Raw genomic sequence first — 26,552 nt, forward strand, 5'->3', positions numbered from 1 at the left:
ACCTCTTTGACAGCCACCTCTAGCCTCAGAAATCCACATGGAATTCTACGTATCATCTAGAATTACAAATGAAGGTATTAGTTACCCTAACATCCCTTAACATTATACAAAGAGTCATTCAGCTCTTCTCAGCAGGAACGGCAGTCATTCCTTGAAGAGGGTATTCCAGCTAACCCTGCCTGTCTGCAAAGTCTCCTTGGAGTATGACTGTAAGACATATTTCACTACCTGGCCTTGAATTGGTGATAATTTAAATGAGCTGTAAATGTATCATGGCAGTCACTATCTTATGCTGTCTTCATCAGCCCATGATATCCTATGTCATCAGTTGTCATGCAAAATTTATTAGCTGAATCGTGTTTTACAGCAGTTGAAAGAATAAACCAGAAATACAAATCAGTACCTTGAGGAAGGTGGACAGCATCAGTTTATATACCGTGACAACTCCTGTGTTGTGAAATACTGTAATGGAACTATCATAGAAGCCGATGACTTTGTAAAATAGTTCACTATTATACAATGTTTCTTGACAGATCCACTGAAATATACATACTTTAATTTATTCTTATTTAAACAATATTTTAAACATATCACTCTTAACTTGACAATGGTGTCAAAATCTGCACAGAAACGTAGCTCTATGCAGAAAAGAAAAAGTTGTTATGTATTAAGTCATTACTGACTCACCAACTTATAGAATGCTGATCAAACACCATTACTGGAAGTCAAATACGGCAAGGCAAGTACACCCTTCAACTGACACTCCTTATTTTCTTGATTTCAGGAGATGAACAAATTCTAGCATTACTTAGAAGTCACTTTGAGAAACCGTTGTATATTACCCATTGAAAGTTTAGACTCTTTTAAAGCACTTACTGTGCACACACGCACACACGCACGCACATATCAAAGATGAATTTCTCCACTAACTTGGGGAAACCCTATGCAGATAAACTGCATGAGGATCATGCATCAAATTGGTGAAAAGAATGTACAAATATTGTGCATATGCAAACAGCAGTGTTGGGTGTAAAGTTTAGTGTAGAATTTGCCACTTTTCGCTTAGTTTCATCATTTATTGAACCCATGGAAATAATCGTTTCAATGTTATGAATTTGTTTTACAATACTTCAGTTCATGCGTAAACAGTACCAGTATGGAACAGTATGGAATATTTTGTCTTGTTTACAACTGGTGATTGAAGTAAGTGGCTATATTTACACCACTGGGTCTAAACTTTTGATGGATATAATAGTATACAGCTTCATTCTCATGCTGATCAAGAACGGTGGTTAGGCAAAGACGCAGCATCTCAAAACAACTCATATTTCTAAGGCAGCTATTTCTGGACCAAGACAATTGTGAGTGACTTTTGCAATCTGAACACAAGATTCTAGAAATGTTCCTGAGAGTTGTGGCATCTAGGACGACTGGGCTACACAACCCTAGCTGACTAAGAATATGTACCAAAGTCTCTAATCTTGGAAATGATAAAATCATTATGTTTTGACTGAAGGGTATCTGTGAGCTTACTGCTGAAGACAGAATCTAATGACTCATGTCATTCCAGGTACCTCCTGAATGTCATATTCCATGTTAAATCCGGTTGAAGACAGAAAGGGACACGGTGAAACTGGGAGACGAGGACTAACATTAATGCTGGACGGTTGACTGATGACTCCAGGGATGACGCAAGGTTAACATAGGAAGTTTCATACTAGTCTGGAGAAACACTTGAACACACAGCCGCTGGTGTCAGCGATAATAGACATAAACAATACTGTAGACAGAGAAACCCAATTAATTCAAACCTTGTTAATCTGGACACTCCAACTTATGCCTGGATCACATTTGCCAAGGGTGTCTTATGATAAAGTAGTCTATGATTTTACATTTTTAGTCATTGTAGATAGTGTGTTCATTGTCTACTGGCATTGTGCAATTTCTGGGGGGCAAGCTGAGGCAAACCAGCATGGAAGCTGCTTGGAATTTGTATGGAGATCTTATGGAGGCCACATGGTGATCATATGGTAGGTGTGCAATGGTCGTGCAGATATCCCTTGATCCTTTAGTCAATCACCATGTGGCCCCTGTAATGCTACCTACGGGCTTACAATTTTTTCCGATTTTGTCAAACTTCGATGATTGACAAAAGGCTATGGCACCCATAGAATCATGTGATAATCTTACAAGTAACTCCTGTCACTGTACGAAAATGGAGCTATGGGCAGTTTTCACACACCTCAGACTCATCGCAGGCCAAATGTGAACCAAGAATTGTATGCTACTGTATGGAAGATACATACACGGGAACAACTCCACTTCCATGATTTGGTAAGCACAATAGCACCTCCATTTCTTTTACAAGAATCTTACCATTTGGATTAAAAGGGTCTCACTGTATTATATACTCAAATAACAAAACATGATATGTAAAAGACAGATTACTCTGCATGTTCAGCAGATCCGAAACATGATGCTCTCGATGGGTGTGAATACTCAGGTCGAGTCCCATGCTAATCACTGTATGTTTGTATCACAGAAGAATGTAATTATTTGGAGCTTGTCAACCTCTCCACAACTGATGTCTCATCGACTTCATCACTCTGACCACACTCATCACCACACATAAATCCCTGCAGTGTTCACAGGACAACCCACTACTACGAATCACTGAGAACCGTCATCAGTACAGACTCTTCTTCAATTTCCTGCTTTTGAAGTTGACTCACCAATATGATTTTTTCACCTGAGTTTTGAACACTGGTCTGAGGCAAGGATGATTACATCAGCAACGTCTGATTAAGTGCTAATCCTTGATTCACTGCACACATGTATTTTGATCACACATCTCCTGCAATTGTCCGTTGGTTAGTTCAGAGTTCCTGCTAGGACTTTGGTACTGGTGGCCTGGAGGGTAGACTGGGAACCTCAGGGAGCTGCCGCCGAATACGAGGATGGGGTATTCCTGGCCGTGCTACACTACCCCCCGAGGTCGGGGGTGAAGGACTCCCACCTGGGTTAGACAGTGTTCGTATGACAGGGGGAGGTAACCCAGTAGCTGTCGTCACTACCCCCATTTCACCCTTTCTGAAACAAATAATTAATAGGAGACATTTCAGTGAGAAGAAATTACTGAACAGAAATCACGTCACCTTTACTCAAAGAAGAAGGGTACTTGTGTTACTCAAATAGTCATATGCAAAGGAAATACACCACCACTGATCAATCTCACACAACTAACCTTGCTGCCATCATGCCTGGCAGAGGTGGAGTGGGTAGTTGTCGGCCGTTTGTCATAAGAGCAGTTGGAACTGGACTTTGGCTTCGCCGTGACTGTAACCTAAGGCTAGGGCTGGGTGACCTTCGATGTGACCTTGACACAATTTCTTCCTCTTCTTCTGCTTCAAATGACTCATCGTGCTTCAGTCCCAGATTAGGGGCTCGAAATTTACTTTGCGAGTATATCACACCATCTTCACTTCCACCATGTGCTCCTAAAACTCTGTGAGGAGCTAAATCTTCATCATCAACTTCATCACTGTCTGTAAGAGAGCTGTCTGAGAGCCCATCTGTCGGCTCCAAGTGATCCACCACCAGTACCTGAGGAGCTCTCTCCTTTTCTAACTCTACCATACGTCTGTTGAAACATAGTAACACCATCTGAATTAGACCTAACAACAACAACAACAACAACAACAACAAGACAAAGTCATCAATATTCCCAGCAGTGGCAAAATACTCTTCTTGAATATGTCTACTCGTCATGCTGATGTCAAATGTTTTGGTGTGTATTAGGGCTGCGACGGGGTAACCCAGGACGGGTGGGTAATGAGTTGGGCATGGGTAGCCATCTCCATACCCGGACCCATTATGATCATGTGACTGATAGATTAAACAATGCATCCTATTCTTTCATGATTAAAGGGTTGTGTTTTCATTTAGATTTAGGTATATTAGTGCACCACCAATTCCAGTAAAAGTAAATTTCTGTTGCCATGGAAATGAACAAATATTTTAGTCAGAAACCCCAAAGTACCAAAAGGCACCAGTGCACCACCAGAGCGAAGTTCAGCTCTGGAAAAGACAAATAAGCACAGACAGACAGGGTCTACTTTAATAACCCCCTCCCACACCTCCCCAGCCCCCAAACCCCTGTTACGGAGGATAGTAATGCTCAGAATACACTGATTCTGTTGCCCTTATTGGTATCACTTCTTACCTGTCATGTTCAACACGCCACTCTGAGATCTCCTGTCTGATTGATGGATCCAGCACACTGTCTTCTGTAGAGATGGAGGTGATTCTAGACTCCGCTAATGCTATGTGGTGACCAGACTGAAGATAAAATGCCAGTAACAAAATCATCTACCATAATACAACACGCTTGAACATCTAGACAACTACAGGTTTTAATCAAAGAATGAGATTTAATTTTCATGAGACACACAATTTACAATCTTTCATGACTTCAGTAAATACTGGATTGTGATTGGTTTATCAAAGTCAGTCAGAGGTATATAATCACATTATATATTTCTGATTTTCCAATACAGTATGAATTTTTTTTAAAATCTTAATAAAGCGGTTATGGTAGAATGGAGGTCAATATACTGTGTTGGAAAATCAGAAATACATAAAACAAAAATTATCACAGCTCTACAGTTGATTTAAAGGCTCAGGTTTTAAATATGAATTGCATGAGAGGCACTGTGAAAGATATAAACTGCATGCACACTGAGGAGGTTAAGGTAAAATCATGCTCCAGTGATACAGTTTGAAGACTGTGTGTCCATAATGTGGACTGAATACTGAGTGGTTGTTGTTTAACCAGGCACTTAGCAATATACTGGCTGTATGACAGCAGTCTGTAAATAACTGACTTTGGATCAGACAATCCATTTACCATCAGCATGAACACTGATCTATGCTGCTGGTATGCAATGACAAGTGTCAACCAAGTCAGCAAGCCTGACCACCTGATCCTGTTAGTTGCCTCTTATGACAAGCATGAATTGCTAAGACCAATTCCAACCATGGATTGCTAAGACCAATTCCAACCATGGGTAGCTGAGACCAATTCCAACCATGGGTTGCTAAGACCAATTCCAACCATGGGTAACTAAGACCAATTCCAACCATGGGTAGCTAAGACCAATTCCAACCATGGGTAGCTAAGACCAATTCCAACCATAGGTAGCTGAGACCAATTCCAACCATGGGTTGCTAAGACCAATTTTAACCCGAATCTTCACAGGTTTCCAACCCCAATCTTCATGGGTGGGACTTTATACTGTGTTCTTCCCACCTCTGCTATTAGCCTCTGCTTGTCCTTCTCCAGCTCCTCCTCAGTCGACCTCCCAACTTTCCTCCTGTTTTTAAGTGCTCGGGAAGGGTTCCCACAGATGACATTCCCAAGGGTAAGGTCACTTGTAGCATCCACCTCCACAGATTCTGATTCAAAACCACATAATCATTTAGAAACAATTTACATATGTGGGGTTGACAATTAGGCTGTTGCCTTGAATCTATACACTGTAACAGAGATGAGCTAAGCCGGACCTACGAGTACAGGGTTTTTACACTGTATCTCAATAGTGTCCTATTATATCAATTACAAGACAGTCTCTCCTGAGGTTGCTGTTGTAAGAATACAGAAACCTGCAGAGTGTACTGTGTACCTATAAACTGACATGTTACATCGACAAGCATGTTCTTACCACTAGAACTTGGTCGCGCCGTGGTTGGCCGTGCACTCGTTGCTGGACGAGCTGAGGTTATTGGACGGGCTGATACAGGTCGAGTAGCAACTGATGAAGCTCGACCACTTGTTGGACGGAAACTTGTGGGCGGCCTTCTGAGGGCTGTGCCAGGCCGGTAGGCTGTAGCTGGACGAAGTGCTGCTGTACCAGGGCGGGAACCTCAAAACAATGTTTGTATGTTTTAGCTGGGGTTAACCTCAAAACAATGCTTGTATGTTTTAGCTGGGGTTAACCCAAACTCATCATTGAGGACACAAAATGTCAACATAATCATAATAAAAAAATTATAATCAAACATGAGACTAAAAGGTGACAGAGACACCAAGAAAGCTGGTTTCAAAATCAATTTTTTCTACTGTATAGGATATCATTGCTAATGATATCAACGACACAATATTCTGGCTTCATAAGCTACAATGTCCTCAGTGGTGGTGGGGTAGCCTTGTGGTTAGTGCTCACCTGCCTCTGTACCAATATTGACTGTGTCAATGAGGGACTCCATCAACAGGGCATCTTTCTGCAGTTCTTCCAGGTATGCCCAGTCATCCTCAAAGGCATTGGGCTTACGGTCAGTAGCTGACCCGTCCAGCAATGGCTCCTCATCCAGAACTTGAAGATTAGGCAAGACTTTCTTTACATACTCCCTGTAGTTGTAGTTGGTCTACAAAAATATCAATATGCTTCAAAATTAAGAAACTCTCTCCAGTTTTACCTACACATAGAGAGTATGGAAGTCCCGAAACGTAGAAGGGTAATGTAAATCTACCAGATTTTTTAAATGTAGTATTTTTGTCATGTTAATGTATGACTACAGCTACCAGATTTTTTACATGTAGTATTTTTGTCATATTCATGTTTGTCAACAGCTAACTACCATCACCAACTGCTGAAGGGTTGAATCTGTCTTGGGCCAATGCAAGTAGCAATTGTACTGTAAGTCTCCATGGTCCCTAATATGGTGATCGGCCTTCAGGTGATCTATAGCAGTCTTTACATTGTACTGTTGTCTAATAGTGACATATTTCTACAATAGTGTATTAGTTTTAAATTAAACACTGTGATATTGTAGTGGTTTTACTGTCCTTCGATGATCGTTTTATATTAGGTTCTCAATCTATTGATTTTACCACTGATATAAATTAAATTGTTCTCATCACAATATGGATGAAATACTAGAGTTGTGACGAATATCGATATGCAAATTATCGCGATTTAAGAGCTGCATGATACAATACATCAATACGATTGTCGTGTATCGATTCAACACGATACTTACATACTTAGCAGTCTACAAACTCTATTTTGTTATCTGTGCGAAAAAGCCAGTTGTGCCAATGTTGATCCCTGCTGTTCCAATTTTTGGTAAAACACTACTTTACTGACACATGCTAAACATTGTTAATAAAATGACTTTCATGATGACATGTTTTATTTTTCTTGGGAGAAGAATACCTTCCCTGAAATGATAACATAACAGCACATTATTTCCAGTACTTGTATTTTTCTGTCTACAAGGACAAAATATCGTGATACGTATCGTATGTATTGGACTACCAGTATCGTGATACGTATCGTATCGTGGCATGGACGTATCATCACAATTCTATGAAATACTGCTCATGAGAAGTTAGCTGCCAACTCACTCACTCACTACCTAAACGAAGTAAAGTGACCAAAACAAATTCACAACCATCTGAGTATGATACATATCATAAATATCCAGAGTGAGTGAGTGAGTGAGTGAGTGAGTGAGTGAGTGAGTCAGTGAGTTTTATAACTGACTGACTGATTGATGACAAACTCAGCAAAATTCCAGCTATATGGCGGCAGTCTGTGAATCATCGAGTTTGGATCAGACAATCCAGTAATCAACAGTATGACCTTGAGTTTAGTTTTATGTTGCTTTTAGCAATATGACAGCAATGTCATGGCTGTCATATTCTATTTTGCTTATCCTGCTTTCATAAATAACACCCAAATTCAAGTGAAAACACTCCTTTTACACAAATTGCAACAATAATGAATTTACTGAATCAAAACAGAACCGACCCATGAAGATCTGGGATAGAACTGGTCTTCAGTAACCCATGTTTGTCATTCACAAATGCCATTGCATCCCAACTGCGTAGATCGATGCTTATGATGATGATGCTAGACTGTCTTGTTTGGACTCGATTATTTACAGACCGCCACCAAATAGCTGGAATGTAGCTGAGAGCGGCGTTAAACAACACAGCAACAGAAACAGAACCAGTAGTGATATAATACAATGACTAACGTCAACAGGAGATTAGTCATGATAACAGAAGGACAATGATCTAACACAAGTTTCTCTCACCTGCTGAGATTCTGGATGGGGCATGAGACAGACAGGGTTGCCCTCCAAGGAAAGACTTTTAAGACTCTGACACATGGCTAGGTACTGGATCTGGCTCACATCATTGATGTAGTTTCTGGGGACAAAACAAACCAAAAGGATTCAGCAACATGTCAGACATGACAGAATCCAACTGCCAGGTCAAAAACCAAACATATGTAAGTCAGGAGTTTCTCCAAACATTTTCAAGAGTGTGATGTGTTATTCTTCTTTAAATGAAACAGGAACAGGAAAATTGGTTTTTAGCTGAAAACGTAATATTGTGTCATCGAATGGTGGTTCAGATGAATCACAAAATTGATCAGTTTGAAATAAAATTAGTTGTAATCCGTAGAGGATTGCGATCCCTGTCAAAAAGAAACAAATGGAAAATGAATGTTGTGTAAAAGACAGATAGCAGTATTCCAGCTGCATCTACAGCCAGAAATTGATCATTCCTTGACCTTCGGTTGACTGCATGGGTTACTCTGAAACTGAGTAAGAATCTTATCCTTGTTTTTAACAGACATGGAAGATCTATGGAAGAATTGATCCTCTGTAACCGTTGCTTGTTGTAAGAGGTGACTAATGGGATCAGGTGGTCAGGTTCACTGTCATCGTATCCCAAATTCATAGGCTGAAACTCTACTGTTGATGAATGGATTGTCTGGTTCAGATTATTTACGGTCGCTGCCATATAGCTGGAATACTGCCAAGTGTGGCGTAAACTAAACTCACTCACACTCAGTACTCTTAACAGCAGTGGGTCATACATGACACAAAAATTTTAACAGATGCTTTTTGAAAAGATTCTTGAATGATATTAGTTAACCTAATCAGCTGTTGTATTAGAATCAATCCTGATGAAATCCATGACAAAACTGGAAAATGCCTTCAATATTCCTCAAGTACGGATGGATATTAATGGAACTGGATAATCTCTGATGATGTTGTACTTACCCTTCCAGGTCCAGGATCTCTAGTGTGTCGATCATGCTGATGGGGCTGATGTCAGATATATCATTGTACGATAGGTAGAGTTCCTTCAGACTCGTCAAGGAGGCTACTCCATCCAGCTCACTTAACCCACATCGACACATCCATAACACCCGCAGACCTCGGAGAGAGGACCCAATGTCCCTGAAAAACATGAGTCATCACTGAGCAGTTCTGCACCTTGTACCATCATTTCAATAAGGACTGGTCTCTGCAAGAATTGTCAGTTGATAAACAAAAACCTGCCAGGGTGGGAGTGGTGGTGGGGTAGGATGTTGATTACGGCTTTTGTTCATCATTCTCAAGACCCTGGTTCGATTTCCCTCATGGGCATAATGTGTGATTCCCATTTCTGGTATCCTCCGCCATGATATTGCTGAACTAAACTCAGTGATCAGTGACTTCCAGGTTGAATATTTATTAAAGTTAGCTTGAATAGTATTTTAGTTACATCTTATCCTTCGCCTTTCACATTTCAATCCACAGCCAACAATCCTGATACTGGTAAGGGGCATAATTCTGCAGCGGAACCCACCTGCACTGATTGATGCTCATGCTGTTGATCACTGAATTGTCTGGTCCAGACTCAAGTATTTACAGGCCATTGCCATAAAGTTGGAATATTACTGAATGTGGCATAAAACTCACTCACTGTTGATTGAGTGACCACCTCAAAATTGTGAACAACCACTACCACTATGACTAATGACAGATCTTTCTTCCTTTTACTGCGGTAGGTGTCATGTAGTCTGTCTCACTATGGGCAGTGGGGTGGCCAGGAGGTTAAACCGTCCGCTTGTCACATTGAAGACCGGGGTTCGAATCCCCACATGGGTACACACAATGTGTAAAACCCATTTCTGGTGTCCCCACCGTGATTATATTGCTGGAATATTACTGAAAGCAGCATAAAATTGTATTCACTCACTGTCTCACAGTCCCTGAATCACATTCTTTTCCATTCTCCCCAGTCCTTTCTCTTATGTTATAGCCCTAAATGAAACAATCTGGCTTTCCTCAGGTTCACCTCCCATCTCACTGGGGATCCTTTGCAATTTTGAAGGAAGTGAAGTATTTGTTGCTATATATTCAGAGACTATGCACTAGTCTAGGCATCATGAAGCAAGTCCAATTTGTCAGGTGTACCTGATTCCTGAGATGATACTGTCAGACAGCTTGAGTTGGCGCAGATTGGGCAGCAGTCCCCCAAAGTTGCCCAGGCTGGTCTCTGTGGTGTCCACCTTCATCTCCAGAGAGTGCACCTCCTCCAGATTCTCCACACCAGTCAGCAGGCGCTGTAACAGTAACAGTGTCACACATCATACAGTGCATGTCATCTGGGTTCTCCACACCAATCAGTAGCAGCTGCAACTTCAACATCACACGACATTAGTATCTCGTCCGGGTTCTTATCACCAGTGAGTGAGTGAGCGAGTGAGTGGGTTGGTGGGTTGGTGGGTGAGTGAGTGAGTGAGTGAGTGAGTGAACAGGGAATGAATACAATTTACTGATATACATCAGTGCAGGGCCATGGCGGCCGATGCAGTGAATCGATATAATAGTTTTACATTGTCCTGTATCCTGATATGGTACATGTACTTCAAATGGACCACAATACAGCAATGTTTCACTTTAAATATTGCCGAATCAAGGTATTTGTCAAGAAAAAAGGCACACTTTTGTTCTATTGATTACAATATATGCTCACTTTTTTTTCACTTTATAAGCAAATTCCTGCAACAAGAGCTGTTTCAGACTTAGCACTTGTATGATACTGACATTCACAGACTGTGTTTATAACCTTAATTATCTAATCTCCAAATAAACATTGACTAACGCTGGTGAAATTTGATGAAATACTATACAATTTGTTTTGTTTTGAAGTTAAGGTGCTTAATAGTTGGTGTTAGACATTAAATATTTTTGCATTGTGATATACATGTATATCATACCGCCATCCTCCTGTCTGGATTCGAGTAGCATTGTATTGAAGCTTAAAGGTCACTTGCAATATAAAACACAACTTTGCAACTTTCGGTATGCACTTACCGAAACAAATCATCAAAAATGCCAATTCAACCTGTAAAGTTGAAAAAAAAATGATGGAAAAAAACCCCGGCGAACAGGTGTTCAAATGATTCACTAAATTTCCCCCCACCCTTGGGGAAAAAGTGGTTTCAGCTGCTTTGCTGAGCTGCACCATAACGCATGCACAGTGAATAGGTTCGCAGAGTTTGAAACAGCATGCATGCCCGGAGTATGAGGTCGTGCGCAGTAGTCTAATCTTGGTTGTGTACACAAACAAGTAAATAATCTACTTGGTACATAAAAAAAACCTGCTGATTGTGGTAAGCAGCCTCTGTCACAGAGAAAGCTCAATGTCTGATTTATTGACGCCTATGTGTCTGCCTGCCTGACTGTTAAAGACAATATGCAATACACAGCTTCCATCAGTGACCACATGCAATTTGAACATAATACCTATCAGGCTATACAACATAAACAAAATAAATTGATTTATGACTCGTGCACCCGAGTCCTGTCTCTGCCACATTACATAATTAGGCATGTGTGGTACTTGTACACACGACATGTTTTTATTTCTTTGCGTTGCAAACAAACTACATCCATTTTTCTTGGATAACTGGATCGGACAAAACATGGTGCAAGTCAGTTTCAAGTCCTGCTTTGTACTTGGACGAAGGACAGTTTCCAGCCATGCAGTAGTTCACCATCTCTACTGAGATGATTTTTAATTGGATTGAACGCAAATTCAGGAAACATGTACTTACAAAACTCAACATCTCTATATACATTCTTTATGGATTCTAGTCTATACAAGTTTGTTTGACAACTGGATATAAATCCATACTGAAACGACACATCAAGTACAATAAAAGAAGTTGTTATCCATAAAGAATCCTACTTTCTTTTTAACACGCCATACTTCTAAAATGCCCATCAAACAGATCATCTTTCTGTACACACAATGAGCCCCCAGTATATCAGCAAATCAACCAGCCAATCGCAAGCCGTTGTTAAACTTGAGTGCACACCCACCCGCTATGACGGCTTCGTTTCGAGGGAAGAAAGCCCAAGTACAACATATTGCACGTTTGAATCGTGATTCTACGCTTATTGTTTATTTGTTTCTTTACAAGCAGCAATGTATTTTATATGTTATGAATAAATGATACTAGTGTTTTAATTATGTGTGATTTTTTTGGTTGCATGTGACCTTTAAGTTCACAATACTTTGGCAATACATTGATGTGACTAAATTTTAGCAGTCTGAAGTATCATATTACAGATTGTATGCCAATACCATGCACTACTGAATACTGAATCGGACCCTGCATATCCGGAAACCCTGCCTTCTGGATGATTTTCGTGAGAAACAAAACATACGTTCAGTAATTGTACTCGCTTAACCGGATCCCACGCTTTCGGATCTGGACCGCGAAATTTCAAACCATTCCTATAGATTTCCACTGAAAAATGTTCCTGTTATCCGGACGGAAAGATCTGTGCACACATACATGTGTATGTGTCGTGTCAATAACGTTTACCGCACAACTAAGTGCATTCATTCTTCATCTATCGGAAGGCATTTGATGTGAACTGATTAATTACCTATCAGAACACTAGGGACGTGTGTCACTCAAGAGGTTAATTAGGATTTGGCGGTGTGAGAACTTTTCATCAGTTTTGTCATGGATTTACGTTCGTTTACTTGCCACCTGAAGCTTCAGATGCCACATGATTACATCTGAGACAACCTGACAACTTGTATCCTGCGTTCCGCCTTCCATGTATTATCAGTATACTAATTTATGTTGTGATGATTCACTGTTATTACTATTGACTATTGATTTATTGATACACACACATGAAACAATTTTCACTTTTTGCTTTCACTTAATTTTCATGTTTAGCTTGTTTGATCCAGTTAACTGGACATCTCGCTATCCGAACAATTTTCGAATGGAACACAAATGTCTGGATAAACGATGTTTGACTGCATAGGTATATAATTATAAAGTGAATTGGTGAGGTGGAATTTTAATGAGTATTAAACAGCATTTCAGCAATTTGACTTTAAGAACTGACTGTCGCTCACTGTTACAGAGTTAGTTTAATGGAGTATGAACATTAAACGAGGGAAGACCAAACTATCAGTGTTGGAGCAGGCATGTACATTATTGAACATGTTTACGAGAAAGCCATAATGACAGCTGTATCCACATACTTCCTCAGTCTAAGTAAACTTATCCTCAGTACTTTTCGTTACACTCCACTACTGAGTCTAACAAAACCTCATGGGAGGTTGCGTCAGGTAATCTTTGAGATTGACCAATCAGAACACAGCTTACCAAATCGCGAAAGTGGACATTTGCGCATTCCTTTTCAACCTTTCATCTCAAAAAGGTTTGTACTCGAACGATTCCGAATGCTTTTTATCGTACGCTCGCTTCCGGGTGATGCACACGGCGTACGTACAACCATGGCAACGGTGAGTAAACAGTCGCTGAAAATAGTGTGTTTGGCAATATTCAAGGATGTCATCTTGTGGAAATATTAACTAATGGTAACCATGTCAACAGAAACCCCATAGCGTATATATTGCAGGTCAAATAAGTGTTATATGAGGAGTTCTGTTTGTGGAGAGATCTGTGTCAGTGTCCTGAATATTTTGAAAGTCCCTCCCATCCCTATACAGAAGTCATTGTCTGATTGGTTAAATCTATTTAACTGTCTCACATTTGATTGGATGGTCATTGGTCACTCAAAGGTTACCTGATGCGACCTTCTACTAGCTTTTGTTAGATTCAGTGGAGTGTAACAAAATACACTGAGACTAAGTTTACTTAGACTGCACACTTCCTCAAATAAATGATTTAAGTACATGTGTGTTTAAAACACCAAAGTGTAATATTTTATACCTTTAACCGGTTTGGAATTTGCTGATCATAAAAATGTAATTATCAATTGTTGTTGATGTAGGCTGATAGATGCATCATGGATTAATAATACAAACCAAAATTCATTATACATCATAGCCAGTACAAGCAATACATTCTCAGCATTCAGATATTAGAAAAAAATAAATACAGAATATTAGTTTCATCACGCATCAGTAATAGCTTAGAGAAAAACTCCAGTCAAAGGTAGTAAAACTCATCTCACAGATGTACTTATTTGAAAAAGGTATAAGTTATGACTACACAATTTCACAGATGTTCTAGATAACCCTGAAAGATTAAATAATCCCCTGTCTGGTCATTTGGTTTACTCTATATTTCACTGGTTATTGCAGGTTACACCCGTTTTTGTATCAGTCAACGAATCATTATCTTGGTATTGTTTCAATTTTAGTTAAATAGTCTCCAAAGCCATTTGTCCATCAGTAGGGTTTAGAATCCCAACACAAGTCAGCTCAAGGCCTCAGTCTAGAGGGTTGTACTGCCTCTCTGTGGCCACCCATGTTTTTCTGTTCTTGTAAATAAAATTGTGACTAGCTTCTTGTGACTTCGGACTCTTTGCTGAGTTAATTCCCCCAAGCAAACCAGCACACCAGTTAGATAAAGCAACATATGTCATATTTGGGATTTCACATGACATATGTTGCATTTGACCACTTTCTAAATGGCATTGTGTAATCACAGTTAGATAAGGGTTTTCACTGGAACCCTCTTTTGGACCCAAGACCCATAATAGATGACTGTAGCCTGTTGTTGACTGTCAATGAAATGATTGTTCCAGTCATTAACTGTTCAGTACAGACTGGTTCATTACAACTGATCAATCATAGAAAATAACTGGTTAGTATCATTTATGAAATTTTTCCAGTTATTTTTGTTAATGTGTAAGTAGGTATTTGGTTGTTTTTGCAAACTGCATAAAATGCATTTGCAAATTTCACATTTTTATAAAGGAGGACTAGCATGTAAGGTACAGAACTTTCTTAGAGTCTTAAAAATAAATTTAATTATGACTTGGAATGAGCTTGTAGTGCTCATGAAATGTAACAGGCAAAACCAACCTTGTGAAAAATATTGTTAAAGTAAACAAGTGTTCCAGAATTGTTTGTGTTTGATTATGAGGAAACATGATTGACTGCTTGGATGTTTGGTCACTGCAACCAATCTTCTATTATTTGAATTAATCAGACCACCACTGACTCAGATGCAAATATAGGGTTATGAAAACAACTATTTATCCATGAATCCTTTGTTTGATGCCAAGGAATGAAAAAATCCCCAAACATATTAGGTGCTTGCTCCAGTTGAAAGATTTCTGTGATATCGTTTGTAACATTGGGCTGTGTCACTCATAGCTTAATGACTGAACTGTTTGCGGTCTTGCACACATGCATTTAGCATATCTGATTTTGATACATAACATACAAGTTCCAAACACAAAACATGATATAACAAGATACAGAGAATATTATACATTATATGTGCCCATGTCATACTATGATAATGATACGAGTACCTAACTGTTTGGTATACTGATATTTAAGCATGAGTGTCATAAACATAGCATGACATGGGCACAAGTATGATATTCTGTTTATTTGAGATGTCGTCAAATTGAGGAAAATAAACCCACATCTACTATCAAACACAGGCTGGTCACCCGTAGTCACCGCTTGTAGAACGTAACCTCACAGAAGAAACATGATGTCATAGCATTGTTCATGATGGCACGTTACCATGACAAAGTGATATGTTGCTCTCGGGCATCATATGAAAAATATGAACCCTGGTAATTTTGCCCTCATACGTAATACGTGTAAATATTTGAGTTCAGTGATCACAAATAACAAATTTGACTGAATCATACCGGGACTTGTGGTGACAATATTCTTTGAAGGGCATGTAATCTTTTTTGAATCCAATCATGGTTGCAGACTTTTTTTGTGAAAGAGAATTCCATGGCAGTTCCAGATGAATGTGGATGATTCAGACGACACTTACGCAGTGTCTTGAACGTTATCTCTTATCAAACTTATGCACATCTTGTGTTGTTCATGTACTTATTAACATCAACATCATATCATGAAAGTAAGTCTCTCTCCGTCCATGGAAACACAAAAAGTGTTAATGTTATTTCTGTTACTTTTTCACCGTTGGTTATATTTAGATCCAACTCAACAGATATATTATTATGAGACATACATGGTAATTCTAATCTGTCTCAGGAACAACTAAAGGTTTACATTAGCCTGTGAAGCTGTTCCCTGTGAGAATACACATTGAACCTTCCGATGATTTTGTAAGAGAGAACATGCATAATGGATGTAGTTCAACAGATCTGGTGGAGATTGTCACCTCCGCTTGACTATCATGAGTCAATATCTCACAAAAACAGGCAGTTGTATGGATTAAGGTGAAAGGTATTAAGTATTCACAACCTAGGTAGTCTCAGGCTTATCAGTTGCACCAATTTAGTAAAAGTCTCACACTATATTGTTTCTGGCTTTGCTTTAACTGACAGTGATATGAAAGTAATACTTCGGTAACACTACAGAATACTATATACCTTCCGCCATCTTTGAAAGCAAGCGAGTTTACATTTGGTTAGGGTTAGAGTAAGGTTTAGGTTTAGCATTAGCATTAGCATTAGCATTAGGGTTAGGGTTAGGGTTAGGGTTAGGGTTAGGGTTAGGGTTAGGGTTAGGGTGACGTAACACTAAACAATAAAGCTGGTAGGTATCAGGTATTGTGTAGGTGTGCTAATACTGTAAGAAAGGTTGCTTAATCCAGCCCACTCACAGTTCAGACTGCTAGTGAATGAATGAGTGAGTTTTGTTCTACGCCACACTCAGTAGTGTTTCAGTTATATGGCAGGTGTCTGTCAATAATCGAATCTGGACAAGACAATCTAGCGATCCACTGCATGAACATCAGACTACTCAGCTGGGATACTAGGACCTGTCAACCAAGTCAACCAAGCTTGACCACACAATCCCTTTAGTCGCCTCTTACGACAAGCATGAGCTATGTCGATCAATTCTAACCTGTATCTTCACGGATTCTTGTGCAATGAACATGGCATGCTGGCCTTAGCTACTGGTTAGATTAAGCAGAGGTGGGTAAATCAATGCCTGACTTAACCAACTGAAACAATAAAACCCCAAAATGCTTCAGCTGTCTGCCGTCTCGATAGGACGGAACCAGTGGAGTGGCGACACTTGTTGACTATAAATACGAAACTTGTGACCAAGAATACAATTATTCTATGAAACAAAGATTAAACTAGGTGATAAGAGCCTAGTTTCTGAGCGTGGGTAATATCGGTAACCATATTCATACTTGCAGCCTAAAATACTTATAGTCTGATTCCAAGGCGGGCACTTTACTCGAGCTTAAAAGAAAGACACTAGGGTAGCAATGGATCCACTTTGTGGCCATTTTGATACACATCACGACTGCTGGCTAACGAATACAGATATTGGGTGACAAATACAATGCCAGGAGCTGATGTATTATACAATAGGGCTGTAATGAAAACACCATGTGGCGAATATGATATGTATCACGAATATTGGGTGACAAATACAAAAAATTATATACGAATGTAATATTGTAGTAAAGTGATTGATGCACAGTAAGGAATACCGATGTTGACAGTGTTAATTTGTCACAGCAATAACTAGTGATCTCATTACACTCAAATTTGGTGTGTAATAGCAGGGATTGGGAAAGGCAGGGGCCATGAGCCATTTTGCACATTGGTATTAGAAATGGCCCCAGGGATTAGGAAAGGCAGGGACCATGGGCCATTTTGTACATTAGAATGAAAAATGGCCCACTAAAATGTTGAAGTTTACTTATTATTGATTCAAGGGAAATGGCCCATTCTAAATTTAGAAAATGGCTAATAATCCTGAAAATGGCCCATTGTTCTCTTTCCCAATCCCTGTGGCCCATTCAAATTTTGAAGCTTACTGTTGATACAAGGGCAGTGGCCCATTCCAAATTCAGGAAATGGCTAATAATCCTGAAAATGGCACACTGTCAAAGTTCTTCATCCCTATCTCTGTAACAGTCAGCAGTACAATGTGCAACCTTTGCAATCTAACATGACTTGCACTACTGCATATCTCACTCTAAGACAGGACATAAGGGTTAAAGTAAAACGCACTCCCTGAAACAATGTTAACCAATTTGTAAATGTTTATATTCAGTTCTGGTGAACATGAATTTTGAATTGAATTCATGAATGGCTTCCGTTCAATACACAGAAAGTCAGTGAATCATAACAGTCTTATTATTCAGTATCTGCAACTACAACAGCGTTTGAAACACCAGCCTGCTTGACTGCCCATGACGGTTTATTTTCAACAATGAGTGCCAGATTCTCAAATCCACATGCCTGTTGATAACAGTGTTCACGAATGGTGTTTCAAAGTAACAGGACGTTGGGTCCTGTAAGTTTTAGATGTCTGTCTGACCCGCTGAAAATTCACAGGACCCACAGAATGAAATTAAACACACATTTCCAATTAACATTTATCATAAGTGGCATTGAAATTATTAACATTATATAATGAAAAACGTTATAAACATAAATTTATAAACATTGAACAAGTATCACATGCCACAATTAACAACTTCAGACAGAGTTATTGTGATATATTCAGTCAGACACTGGGACCAGCAGGTTGGGGACTTCTGTCTGACCGTTGGCAGATCTACCGGATTTGTCAGAGGGTCAGACACTATTCGTGAACACTGTGATAAGGGTGAAATATAGACATGTACATGTGTACGAAGATTTTCATCATACTTCAGGATAATAACTCATTATCAATTCACTCGAAAAAATAAATGATGAATTCCAATGAATTATTTGCAGGCAGGTAAGTTTTGGTTATGATTTGCAAGTTTTACATTTAACCAGCCCTGTGGTCTGGCTGAGTTTCTTACCCTGACTACAAATGAAATCCTTGACATGTTTGTCCATGCTGGCAGCTTTAATGTATCAAAACAATGATCTGTGACCACATTACTATCACATTAAGTGGATAACAGTACTGGCTACTATCCTGTCTTGCTGGGATCTGTTCCATTTTGCATGTCTCACTTTCATAAATTACATTAAATTCAAGTTAACTCACAAGAATAAATAACAACGAACATTCAGTTCTTGTGAATTTGAGTAAAAAATTGAATTCAGGAAGGGATACAATTTGATTCATCGAAAATGCAAGTGAATCGTAACAGTTCTGGAAAACACTGCTGGACAATCTGAAGCCCTGGAATATGCAACATGTCAGTCAATATTATTTACAGAGAAGAGCATAGATATACAACCACCATACCTATGACTGACGTATGGATATATTTGAGGTAAACATTGCATCGCTGTTCAAACCTGACATAAAATATAAGTCCTCGAATACCACTTTACCATAATCAGCTTGACTTGACACTAGCAGGTCTACCAAGAACACTTTCTCATTGTGCAGAAAAAACACTGAATAGTACACACTAATCGTGGAAACAGTGCCATAAACACATACATTACTACTGAAACAGTAAAAACGGTAACTTTAGATTGCTAAAATGGGATAAAAACATGAAGACATTGCAACTTCAATCTTGCTCAAGCATGCATGGAAGAGAAAGTTTTGACAGTATGTTGACATTTTCCACAAATCGTGAGTGCTTACATTCCCCTTTTAAAGTATTTCTGTTGTGTTATTTGGCATTTGTCATTATTGAACTTGTGTGCGCTCTTGTGTACCTTACTTTAAATTCGTATGAAATGTTGCCAGCAATTATTCTCATATATTCAACAGCTTTTCTATGAGATTCAATTCATGGTATTCCTGAGTCTGCCATCTTTGAAAGAAGCACGGATCATATGCAGTTGACGTCAAAGTTTGCTGATAGAAATATGTTGCAGTATCATAATCTTTTGTAACCATTTTTGCTGTTTCATAATGGTAACAATTTATGTTTACATAACTTTTCTGCATTATTCTGTACAATGGGAAAGGTTTTTTTGGTAGACCTGACGCATGGACAGGTGAAAATATAGATCAATTTACAAGTAGGATACAGGGTAGATGGTGCAACTGAGTTTTGTCAGCCATGGCTCAGGATGTGTCAGAAGTATATTTGCAAACTACTGATACAGCTAAGTTTGTAAATGTAGTTTGATGATACAGTTACTGCAACAAAACTTGGGCCTACCTCTGATAACATTTCTGCATGAGGGCCTGCATGACTAGCACTGTCAATGTTCTGAAGTTAGAAATAATATCACACAGTTATTGTCTACACCCTCTACAACAGGAGCAATAGGGGTGGGAGAAACAGTGGAGAAATTAGAACCTGCGAAGTTAAAGATATCGGGTGGCTTCAATAAAAACTAACTTTTGAAGGAAACTAAATTATTTAGATTTTAAGAAAATTGATGTCCAAAACAAAAGAGAGGTTAGTGTGCATTTCATTGTGCAAGGCACAATATTGAACTACTGTGCCAATTCACACTTTACTACAGAGATAATCATGATAATGGTGTTTGTATATGGAAAGTAAATTTGACATTTTTCTGCTCCAAATACTTCAACCACTGGGACTAGACTTTGTTAACTACGAATTTTATAACAAATAGAAAGTATCTAACTTTTCACTCAGTACTTTTAGACTGGAACTGGTGTTTCATAAATCATTTGTGATGATGATGATGATTTATGTCTCTTTTTGTTGAAAAGTATGAATAAACAGGTTCACATTTCAAAAGTTTCCTCACTTTCTTATATCTTGGCTGGTTGTTGTTTAATGCCGCACTCATCAATATTCCAGCTATATGAGGCGGTTTGTAAATAATCAAATCGGGACAAGACAGTTAAGTGATCAACAGCATGATCATCGATCTATGCGAATGGGATATGGTGACAAGTGTAAACAAAGTCGGTGAGTCTGCAATTTCTTAGCAACACTACATGTTACCAAAGGTGATATCTTATAGCAAAATGATATCATGTAAAGAGGACCATGTTATCATAGGGCAGTGATATCATAGTTTAAAAACATGGTAACAACACATGCCAGAATATTGGATTAATTCAAAATCAAACCAGCAGATATCCTTAAGAATAATATATCAGTTGCAACGGGTGGAAAGAATCTTTCAATGATAAGAGGAGACTTAGGTGATATTACTGAGTTCATCTGAATGACGCAACTAAATAGTCATATTAGTAGTCATGAAGGCCCACATATGATAACAAAATGTGTTATTAAATGTTGTCAAATAAACAAGAATGGCTGAAATTAGGAAACCACAGCCTGATTTAAGGCATCTGGGGCCTGCTTCACAAAGTGATCACAGCACAATGACTGTTATCATGATTATAACTTAATGTTAATGTATAGGAGGTACGATAATAGTAGCACAAGCCACTGTCATAACTCTATGTTTAAGTATAGGATTAATGATAACCTTGCGCAAAAAGTGTTGTAACTCTTTGATAAACTATGGGAGCTACGATAATCGTAGCACAATGACTGCTGTAACTATATGTCAAAATATGGTGATATAATAATTGTAGCACAATGGCCGTCATAACTCTATGTTAAAATATGGTAGCTGTGATAATCGTAGCATAATGACTGTTCTAACTCCTTTTATTAAGCGTAGGATTTACGGTAATCTTGCACAACAACTGTTGTAACTGTGCTACAGTCTAGGAGCTATGAAATCGTAGTGCGACAGCTGTCCTAACTGTGTGTTAAAGTATGAGTGTTATGTTATTCATAGCTATATGATCACTTTGTGAAACACAGCCCAGATTCAACCTGCACAAAGTGTATCCATACAAATTGTCAACCTTCTTGACTTTTTACGTGCACATTTTACATGCAGGTTCCAGTTTGCAACAGTTGGAAGCACTGGAGCCTACTTTATGTGAATCCAGCCCTGGAAACTCTTATCCTTGATATCTTTACTTACAAAACTTCATCAGCATTTGTGCCATCATGTGTTCAGGTATCAGCAGTACATGTCAAGAACAAGGTGCAAATATACTTCCACACTCTGCATCGTCAATGGCATTCATTTTACTGCTGCACTCAATGTAAAATGAAAATAATTGTTTCAACCAGACAATCCAGTGATTGATATTATGCACAACATCCAACACTGTTAGGATACAATGACACTCAGCAAGCTTGACTTTAATATCCATTTTGTCAAACCTTTGGCAAGCACAGGTTGATAGGGGCTAACGCTACTCTGTACAATGATGTACAATCAAGCAGTCAAACTCAGATGAGCAGGTGACTGCTACTTATGAACACCACTATTTCTGAAATATGCAAGACTGTGGTTGAAGGGCCAGTGTATGTGTTGTTGAGTTGCTTGACATACTGTTTGTGTGGTAGCTTGTAAGTTAAGCTGATTGACTTGGATAGGTAATTACAGGAAAGACACTTACCTACTGGGTAGGAGAATAGAGGAAAAGAGACACTGACTGCTTGGTGTGAGAAAGGTACACAAGATATTGACCAACTTAAATGGAGACCTTTAGAAAGGAGACACAGACCAGCTTGGTGAGAGACAGGTATATGCAACACTGACCAACTAACTGGAGACCAGAAGAAGGGAGACACTCACCAGCATGTTGGGTGACAAGTGGATGAGACACTGACCACCTTGGGAGACCAGTACAAAGGACATACTGACAAGTATGGTGGGAGATAGTTACATGAGACTCTGACCACCTTGGGAGACAAGTACAAAGGACACACTGACCAGCATGGTGGGAGACCAGTACAAAGGACACACTGACCAACTTGGTGGGAGACAGGTACATGATACACTGACCAACTTAATGGGAGACCAGCACAAAACACATACGCATCAACTTGGTGGGAGACATGAGACACTAGGGTTTATGGTAAATGTGGGAGGTTCCCATTTTATATATCATCAAATAGTCATTATTGGTGTAAAATAATTAATATGCCGGAACATCGTTTACCCAAAATAGCCTTTGGTACAGAAATGTTTGCAATGCGTTTATATGGTTCAGATTAGGCCTTAATGGTTTACTAATAAACTGTGGAAGATACGTTTCTATGGAGGAAAAACAAGAGATTATGTCCATTCTGTTACATAATTGAGAAACTGACAAATTGCATGCTATGTTTATTTCTCCTGTATGTAAAAATCTAAGAAACAAGTATCTACCACAGCTGTCTCTATCTCAAATCAAAGTTAAACTATTGTCTTCCTTACTTTCTTGCAAAGAACCTCCAAAACAAGACAAAGTAGGCCTATTTATTTACAGATCATTTTTATCAAGAAAAGAATTGATTAGTTAGAAAGTTGATCATACATCATATGTTATTGTTAAGCTGCATCTCTTTTTGTATATAGTCCTATGGCCTTTCATACAGTAAAGGATTGAACTGAACTGAGACACTGACCAGCTTGATGGGAGACAGGTACATGAGACACTGACCAGCTCGGTGGGAGACCAGTACAATGGACACACTGACCAGCATGGTGGCAGACAGGTACATGACACTGACCAGCATGGTGGGAAACTGGGAGACAGGAGACATCTCAAAACTTTGTATGAGACAAAGAAGACAGTAATCATCCAGATTTGTGACAAAAAGGGAAACATGTAACTGTTTGGTGTGAAACAGAGGTAGAGAAGGCACTCACCAGCTTGTTTGGGGACAGGTACTGCTCGAGGAGATAATCAGACTCCTCCAGATTGACTGGCTCTGGGTTGGTCCGAGAATCCTCCAACTGGGTGATCTGCACACCTCGAGCCAACCCAGACCTTGGACGCTCATAGTTGGGATCCATGTTTGGTATTCTGAAACAATGAGAGACCCCTGTCTTTCAAAGAGGCTCCATTTATGCCAAAGTGCTACAAGTAAACCCTGTCACAAATCCTGTAGGCAATATCAGGACACAATATTAACAATGTTCAAATGAAACAGACACTGATTAACACTACAATCAAAACTACTTTCCTTTGAGACACATATTCAAGTGTTAGGAATAAAACAGTATACTGTGGTATTAGCAGAACTGTTGAATTTTGCCTTTTGGTTCAGTATATTATAATGCACTGCAAAAATTCAGTACTTTCAGTTTTTGAATCATCGTTTTATTATTCTTTTAAAGCCTTTTCTAAAATGCCCACAAATCAAATTATTGTGTACATGTAGATTTGCCTCTTGTCAGTTTTCTGTATAATGATCATATCTCCTATTCTGAAATGAAACAGACCGAACCAAAGGTCTTCTACTGCAGATGTACCGTACTGTGGTAAGAGTGCACTATTTCAACCCTCACAAGAATGTTGATTTAACAAACAACAATAAGGTACTTTCTAAAGTTTAATCTGATGGTTCATTTTTAATGAATATTAATTACTAAAATAATCTCCCAACCCAATCAAAAATTGCTGAGTGAAGCAAGACTGATGGACTGATTATTCAGTCAATTACTCAGGACCAGCACTACTAATCACTGTATGTAAAACAATTTCAAAAGATATAAAATGGGTCAGTTCTCACCTGGTAAAGTGAGCAGCATTCTGGGCTACAGCCATTTGCTTGACAGTTCACAACTCACCACTGGACCCTGCAGAGGAAACACATCAGGTAAATACAGTCTATCCATTAGCTGTAGGATCGAAACATGGATCAACTCAAGCCCATGTACAAGCTCATTCAAGTTTAATAGTAACTGATATCCTATGCTGACATTAGGAATTTTAAAAGTCATTCCAGTCATCGCGTTTCACTGACTGAATAAGAGTAATGATAAGTATAAATCAGTCTTTGTGCAGTTACCATGGCACTACCAGTATCAGTGAGTAAGACACAGGAGACTCCTGATCGTCAAAATGATTCGATGGCTTGGAAAATAATTTACTGTTCCGTTAAACCATCTATCTCCATAATCAACATTCAATACTGGCCGTAGTCAAAATGATCAATATTTCAAATTTACGGAATCTTGATATTTTCATAATCGAAGGGACCATACATTATTTATAGGTTGGGCATGTTTTGTGGAGTGGTGTGGGTTGTGATGATGATTCTTATGAAGATGTATGCCCAAAGTACATGAAAATCTATGTATATGTTATGTTCAAAATCAGTGACACCAACCCCATATTTTTTAACATTTTATGTACAAAATTGCTGCCCCTCTTAGTCGGACCCCTCTTGACCCACCTCCCCAGAACAAAATGAGCAATCCTTCCTTAAAATTAACCTCCCCTTACTTCTAGCCATGAATAATGAAAGGATTGGCAAATTAAAAGCTTTTCATTTTCATTTTCATTTTTAACAATCAACAGACATTTTCAATAGGAAAGCCTAAATTCCTCTTTCATTGATATCTCTGCAAATAACTATCAGTGTTAAACACAAATGTCGGTTTAATGTTCCACTTAAACACTGGTTATCACTACCTTGCCTTGCAACAGAAGTTTGGCAAAAGCTCTTAGCAGAGTCATGACAATACACAACTATGGAACAGCTCCTAGAACAGTAGCATAGCAGACCAGGAACAGGATCTGATGGTCAAGACAGGCAGAGTTAAAATAGGTTCTTAAGCCTGAAGGCTGTGATGACAAAGATTTTCTCAGCAAAAATGCTGACTGCTGTTTAACACACCGTGATTAACAACTGGTCATTTGCATTCCACATGCTCCCTCAACCAGTCCAGTTCGAAATAATTCTCAAAATAATCATTCAAATTAAAAAAACTGTCATGTGTACTATCAATTCAACTAAAGGATGAGGCCAAACAACAAATTAACTCTCTTACTAAAAGGATGTTTTTCAAGGATAAAGATACATAGTACCATTATGTAGTTCCTGCTGGCATTCTTAAATGAAGGTCACCAACGTTTGTTCATGAATGCTTGTGTTGTATCAGTCCATCCCTGAATACTGACCCGTATTTGACCCTTAACATCAACATCTACTATTATAACGAATACATCAACCTATAAAAACTTTAAAACATGATTTAAACAGTTCTGGTCCCAGAATGATGAAGATAACAGCTTACCTTAGTTTAAGATTAGATCAATTTCATGAATAAATTAAGTCATGATCGACATACACTGGAATTTGTTAACATCAGTTGTATGGAAAGGACCTTTACTCAAGATATTTCCACAATTCAATTAATATTTCATTATGTACTGAGAGAGCATAAATACATTAAAGAATAGATTGCTCTTCCAGTGCTTCGAAAGTCATAATATCTCTGCACTCAAAACCAAATGTTGCTGTTCCAGCAAAAAGAAACAGTGTTATGTTATTGGCACTACTTTTCAGAGACAATTTTGTAAAGGTCAAAGAAGTATGCTAAGTGTGTGGGCTTGGATGGAGTATTACATGTAAATAATTTATCACCAGTTGTTTCTTGAC

The 26,552-nt window shown here is 38.8% G+C and overlaps 1 protein-coding gene across 1 annotated transcript; it reads right to left on the bottom strand.

Moving 5' to 3' along the window:
• Positions 1 to 579: 579 nt before the first annotated feature.
• On the bottom strand, positions 580 to 24,717 carry LOC137261604 (leucine-rich repeat-containing protein 56-like). Its single transcript, XM_067799381.1, has 12 exons — positions 24,678 to 24,717; positions 23,812 to 23,968; positions 20,325 to 20,375; positions 10,261 to 10,409; positions 9,079 to 9,258; positions 8,101 to 8,215; positions 6,222 to 6,423; positions 5,721 to 5,921; positions 5,309 to 5,454; positions 4,223 to 4,338; positions 3,245 to 3,640; positions 580 to 3,090 (listed from the first exon to the last, which is right to left on the bottom strand). The coding sequence occupies exons 1-12, from the start codon at positions 24,710 to 24,712 to the stop codon at positions 2,889 to 2,891; spliced, it is 1,950 nt and encodes a 649-aa protein (XP_067655482.1). The 5' UTR covers positions 24,713 to 24,717; the 3' UTR covers positions 580 to 2,888.
• Between the last annotated feature and the right edge of the window lie 1,835 nt (positions 24,718 to 26,552).

Source organism: Haliotis asinina, chromosome 14 (genome assembly GCF_037392515.1).
Source record: "Haliotis asinina isolate JCU_RB_2024 chromosome 14, JCU_Hal_asi_v2, whole genome shotgun sequence".
Lineage (NCBI taxonomy): Eukaryota > Metazoa > Mollusca > Gastropoda > Lepetellida > Haliotidae > Haliotis > Haliotis asinina.

Coding starts and splice junctions, on each gene's coding strand:
- LOC137261604 (XM_067799381.1), bottom strand. CDS start 24,712: ATGGCTGTAGCCCAGAATGCTGCTCACTTTACCAG. Junction 10,410..20,324: donor ATGCAGAAATGTTATCAGAG/GTAGGCCCAAGT, acceptor TTACTGTTACAG/CGCCTGCTGACTGGTGTGGA. Junction 5,455..5,720: donor GGCGCGACCAAGTTCTAGTG/GTAAGAACATGC, acceptor GTTTTGAATCAG/AATCTGTGGAGGTGGATGCT.